The sequence below is a fragment of the Notolepis coatsorum genome (genome assembly GCF_963971535.1).
Source record: "Notolepis coatsorum genome assembly, chromosome: 7".
Lineage (NCBI taxonomy): Eukaryota > Metazoa > Chordata > Actinopteri > Aulopiformes > Paralepididae > Notolepis > Notolepis coatsorum.
In genome coordinates this window covers 31,963,641-31,970,027 of record NC_140171.1, presented here as the reverse complement: position 1 = coordinate 31,970,027, position 6,387 = coordinate 31,963,641, and the positions used below count along the sequence as shown (strand labels likewise).

General features: G+C 43.9%; 1 protein-coding gene across 1 annotated transcript in view; it reads left to right on the top strand.

The window, feature by feature from the left end:
- The window catches only part of LOC311231607 (centlein-like), a gene marked incomplete at both ends in the record, with an annotated part of 76,152 nt that overhangs the window by 28,830 nt on the left and 40,935 nt on the right, over positions 1 to 6,387 (top strand). Inside the window, one exon of the mRNA XM_084318235.1 lies at positions 2,078 to 2,284. Coding sequence (XP_084174361.1) covers positions 2,078 to 2,284 — 207 coding nt within the window. The remainder of the gene's footprint in view (positions 1 to 2,077; positions 2,285 to 6,387) is intronic.

Here is a 6,387-nt window from a genome sequence, read left to right as displayed (position 1 = left end):
AGAGAGAGAGAGAGAGAGAGAGAGAGAGAGAGAGAGAGAGAGAGAGGCCACATCCACAGTGTTTCACTGGTCCTATGGAGTAAAAACCAATCCAAGCCAATCTATATTTTCTTCTCCATTATTTAATGCCCCCGAGCGCAAGGTTTCGACCAAGATGGGTCTTTGTCAGGTAGGGGATCCTGTGAACATGTTGTTAAAAACAGGGCTTTTGAGGTGATAAAATCACTACGCCCAGGCAGCAGTGGTTCAGCAAAAAAAAATTCAGAGTATATATCTGCTTAGAAAACGGAAATGTCTAATTTCTTTTTTTCTCCACGTGGTAAATACACAGGTCACAACATGTTTACAGGAACGTCTTGGAGTTGTATTTGGAGTGTATTTCGTGACTGTTGGGAACTAGGCTACACTGGTACACCTACTTCCAGTGAATGACGCTAAGCTAGGCTAACGGTACAGCTGTTCCCTAAGCCTAATGCATGCACAGAGAAGAAAAGGGTATGTATCTGCTTGTCTAACTCCAGGGTAGACAAATAAGCAAATTTCCTCAACAGTTGGCGTGTTCCTTTAACATGTCATTGTCTCGCAAATTCATAATAATACTAATAATTAGTTACATACAAAACATTTTCAGTCATAAAATGTTTTGTAATTGATGTAGATCATTTGATTTACCAGATACAGGTGTGTTCACGGGTTGTGCTTGGGGCATTACATGATAAGACTTAAGCCTCTTAAACCTCTTAAGCCCTAGCCATATTTTCTGAAAATCCGCCTAAAAATACATACCTAAGTAAATGGAAGATTGCTCCACTTCTACAAGGTCCATTTGCATGTTATTGGTATTTAGGGACATCATGGACCTCAGGGAATGTATTCCCAGTCATCCCAGTGTCAGAAATAGTGTGTAGGCTTTGCTTAAATTGTGATGAAACAAAGGAGAATATGAATTATGATTTCTTTTTGCATATTTGACAGTGAATAACACCATGCTAAAAATTACCAGACATGAAAAACGTGTCACGTGTACAAAAAATCTAAGGAAATTAATAAAGGGAAGATGATTAAACAGAAGGTTTTGTAGATACAGTACTGAATTCTGCCATCCGGACTCATGCAATTTGAAATATTATTATAGAATATATAATAGCAGGTCTATAAATTACCTTATTATACCGATGTTGCACATCTATGGATCGGGCCAAATCTACTCGTTCCAATGACAGAGTTCAATTTGGATTTAGTATCACCAGGTGTGCATGAAGAACCGAGAGTGAAATCTACTGTATTTACAGTCTGCTTTTTATTTTTGAGACAGCTCCGCCATTTTGAAATGGATTTCAACAGGGATGGTTGCTAAATGTTCACAGAAGGGATACAAACGAACTGTGCTCCAAACTATGCCAATAACGTTCAGTTTTGTGGTATATAATCCCGAGAAATAAAAAATTATAATCAGGAAGTCATTCGCTTCCAGAAAGCTGGAGAACCCGAGATGTAGTTTTTTTATTTCAACGCTCATTGAAAGCCCTGTCTTTCCTTCATCATAATGACTACAGCAAAATGGCCGCTCGGATTTATTTCCAGTCGAAATTCGCGATCTATTGAATACAATTCCTAAACTCATATTTCATTAATAACACTTTAACCTATTGGTAAACGAACATATTGCTGAAAATATACACTATGACTGCTGTTGTGATGACATGGTATAGGATGTTTTCTCCTACCAAGCCCAACTTCCACCCAGGTGGTTAGAAAGCCTCTCCTGTTATAGGAACGTCACAGGTTTGATCCCCTCTGGCAGCCACACAATGTGCCCATCCCTGTCGTGCTGTCGTTGAGCAAGACAGCCCCCCCACCCCCCGCTACAGGGGTATGATGACTAATCCTGCACGCAGAAAGTTTCCCTAACTGGATTATTGAAGTACTCCAAATCCCCCCAAAATCTGTTCTCTTGTGATGACTGAGCAGACATTTCAACATGCCGTTTGAAAGTCGGAGTCCTTTAGAGATCACAGTTTTGCAGGAGTATATTTAGCTTAGAAAATACTTTGAAGCATTTTCTATCTTATCTCAGGAGCAGCGTGTGGAGGCTCTGCAGTCTCGTGTGAAGGCTCTCCAGGCCCGTGCGGGGACCAGCGAGCGGGCCATGGCGGAGCTGGAGCAGACGGCCACCAGGCAGATGGAAGGACTCGCTCAGCAGAGCTCCCAGGCCCTGGACACGCTGCAGAGACGCCTGGGCCTGTCCTACTCCCAGCTGGAGCAACTCCATGCCTTCATCAAGGTACTGGGGTTGATCTGAATTCATCTGTGGGAAAGTAGAATCAGTATAATGTGTAATATACAGAATTTAAACATGTCATATTGGGGCCCCAGAGAATGGCAGGAAAAACATATTACAGTGACAAGTGTCAGTGCCATGCTCTACCCAGTGAGAGGCAAGCCTTTAACCCTGTCAGTGCCATGCTCTACCCAGTGAGAGGCAAGCCTTTAACCCTGTCAGTGCCATGCTCTACCCAGTGAGAGGCAAGCCTTTAACCCTGTCAGTGCCATGCTCTACCCAGTGAGAGGCAAGCCTTTAACCCTGTCAGTGCCATGCTCTACCCAGTGAGAGTCCAGCCTTTAACCCTGTCAGTGCCATGCTCTACCCAGTGAGAGGCAAGCCTTTAACCCTGTCAGTGCCATGCTCTACCCAGTGAGAGTCCAGCCTTTAACCCTGTCAGTGCCATGCTCTACCCAGTGAGAGTCAAGCCTTTAACCCTGTCAGTGCCATGCTCTACCCAGTGAGAGTCCAGCCTTTAACCCTGTCAGTGCCATGCTCTACCCAGTGAGAGTCCAGCCTTTAACCCTGTCAGTGCCATGCTCTACCCAGTGAGCCGCAGGACCACTGTGCTTGTTCTCCTGGATTCCACAAGGAGCACAGAGGGATCCTGAGGAACCATATCCACGAGAGACACTCTCGTAAACTGGCCGGGTCATAAGGCGTAGGTCTTTTAGTTTCACATACACACACTGGTGTGTTTCCCATATCCATTACATTCTAACGAGGTGACCCCAAAGCTGTTATTCAGATAATAACATAATAATATTTTTATTTTGTATTGTCAAACTGCTCCTTTTCCATTAACATCCATGTAATGTATATAGTCTCAACTATGAACCCCCTTACCAAGGGTGATATTTGTGTGTGTGTGTGTGTGTGTGTGTGGGCGTGTGCGTGTGTGTGTGCGCGCGCGTGTGTGTGTGTGCGCGCGCGTGTGTGCGTCAGTAGAGGGCAAACAAGAGGTGTGTACTGTCAGCATATGCCCAACAGAGACTGGGCACTGTGATCTCCATCTAGGCCTAATCCATCATTGTGTGTGTGTGTGTGTCCCTGTGTGACTGTGTCTCTGTCTGGTAGGACCAGATAAAGGGCCTGTCCATCAGCACTGCTGAGCTGGCACCTGCCAATCAAAGGGGGGAGGGGCTTGGGAGAGATAAATGGCGGTGACAGAAGAAATGTATGCGGACTGACACACACGCACGCACGCACACACACACACACACACACACACACACACACACACACACACACACACACACACACACACACACACACACACACACACACACAAAGACATACAGTAGAATATGGATGCCACTTTGAGGCCATTATCTATTTGTGGCTCACCCATTTGTCTCAGTCAACTGAGGTGAATGGAGGAGATCAGAGAAACTGTTGTCAGGCAGATTAGCCTGTTCCAGGCACTGAGTTTCTCACTGTAAAAACACAAAGTGTATTATTCGGTATTTAAACATTTAAACATGCACACATACATACACTCCCACACACACACACACACACACACACACACACACACACACACACACACACACACACACACACACACACACACCCACACCTACACACCTACACACCTACACACACACAGACACAAACCCCTGTCCGCTCCTCCCTCCTCCACTCCCATAACCCCAGGCTGGTAGCACCATTGTGATATTGTTGTTGTCTCCTGGCTGCTGTGATCCTTTATAAGTACATCCAGCCCTTTGATTGGCCTGCCTGACGTCCAGAGGAGATTTACTCTTGTCATGTATTGATCAGGACCGGGGGGCTGTGTGTGTGCGCGCGCGCGCGTGTGTGTAGACGAGTGTTCTTTATTGTGTGCCAGCCCAACCCCTTTGGCCCCTGCACACGCCCCAGGCCATAAGCAGTGCTGTTGAACTTCTAAACAGTGGCCAGGAACAACGACACCACATCACACACACACACACACACACACACACACACACACACACACACACACACACACACACACACACACACACACACACACACACACACACACACACACACACACACACACACACACCAAATATAGCACACTCACACATCTCACTATGTGGCTTTACATCCAGTTATTGGGAAGTATATTGGTTTGCTTCATACAGAATGTGTAATTACTTTATTAGGGATCCAAGCAGCCATTATGATTTGTCTTCGCTAAAAGCTTGTGCAGCTCAAGCCCCAGAGAGAGCACATTTGGTAGGTGGGTTCCCTGTGTTTTATCCAAAAGGTCTTTTCAATTGTTGTACTACAGTATCAACACCATAGTTGTCAAGACAGCATACGGAGCTTGAGATACACAAATGGAAATAAGGAATAGTTAAAGGTCCCATGCATTATAACTGGCCTTTACCAGTGTTTAGCATTGTATCCTAGCAATTGGGGATTATACCAATGTGGTCTGTGTCGTTAATTGATTGATTGAAAATGTTATTAACAGATTGCAGAATGGGTACAATACAATCATTCAGAAGTCTGTAATCTGTCTGTAATCAAGCAAAATAAGTGGTATCCCTTCCCCCTCTTTCTTCTAATTATTATTAGGAAGATACAATAAAATAGTCCATTTCTATGGTCCATCTATCTGGACAGTATAGGGGACTAATAGAATAAACAATTTTAGGAAGATAAAATAAAAGTCAATGTCTACAGAGTGTATGGATGCAGGGTCCATCTGTGTGTGTGTGTGTGTGTGTGTGTGTGTGTGTGTGTGTGTGTGTGTGTGTGTGTGTGTGTGTGTGTGTGTGTGTGTGTGTGTGTGTGATTTACAGTGCTGTCAACAGTGCACAATTAATAAACAATAATTATTATTAGGAAGATACAATAAAATAGTCCATTTCTATGGTCCATCTATCTGGACAGTATAGTATAGTGTGTGTGTGTGTGTGTGTGTGTGTGTGTGTGTGTGTGTGTGTGTGTGTGTGTGTGTGTGTGTGTGTGTGTGTGTGTGTGTGTGTGTGTGTGTGTGTGTGTGTGTGTGTGTGTGTGTGTGTGTGTGTGTGTGTGTGTGTGTGTGTGTGTGTGTGTGTGTGTGTGTGTGTGTGTGTGTGTGTGTGTGTGTGTGTGTGTGTGTGTGTGTGTGTGTGTGTGTGTGTGTGATTTACAGTGCTGTCAACAGTGCACAATTAATAAACAATAATTATTATTAGGAAGATACAATAAAATAGTCCATTTCTATGGTCCATCTATCTGGACAGTATAGGGGACTAATAGAATAAACAATTTTAGTAAGATAAAATAAAAGTCAATGTCTACAGAGTGTATGGATGCAGGGTCCATCTGTGTGTGTGTGTGTGTGTGTGTGATTTACAAATACAGTACGGTTTGTGATACAAAAAGAGTTAAAAAAGAGTATTTGATGCAGAAACTGTACATTGTGGGGGGGGGGGAACTGTACATTGGTTTATCGACTAAACCTTACTAGGTTACCTCAGAGCTTTTCCTCACGATGTCGGCGATGCCTGCCAGGGTATCGACTGCAATAAATTAATAAATAACAAACACACATACCTGCTTCCTCCCCAGCCGGTTTGTATTGACGCCAGAGTGCCGCTTTTGTCAGATTGCTTGGAAGTAACTTGGCAGTGTAGTCTCTGTGGCCAGGATGTCTACCAGGCAAGACAATAGAATGGACCTCTGCATAATTGGTGAGAAAATCCACCACACGTTGACAGTCGTCTTTACAGAGAAACTTTTTGTGAGTTCTCGGTTGTTTTTTCCTATCACGTGGTGTCATTCCATTTGTCTTGTAGTGCTTGATAATAGCTTTGAGAAGTCCACAGCTTATCCTAAACAAAAAAAAATGTGAAATCATTATTATACACACATACACAGTCCCTGCTAGCTAGAGCCAATGATAATGTCTTCAATACAGTCACGTGCTTTGCACTATATAGAATATTATTGTATAGTACTGTAGTTCTCTATAGTTCTCAAAGAACACCTACGGGAGACTGCAATTCAAAACTGGCCCCTACAAATGTCAGTATTCCAATGTACAGCCCCACCCAACCCACCTACCCAACCTCCTCCAATGTACA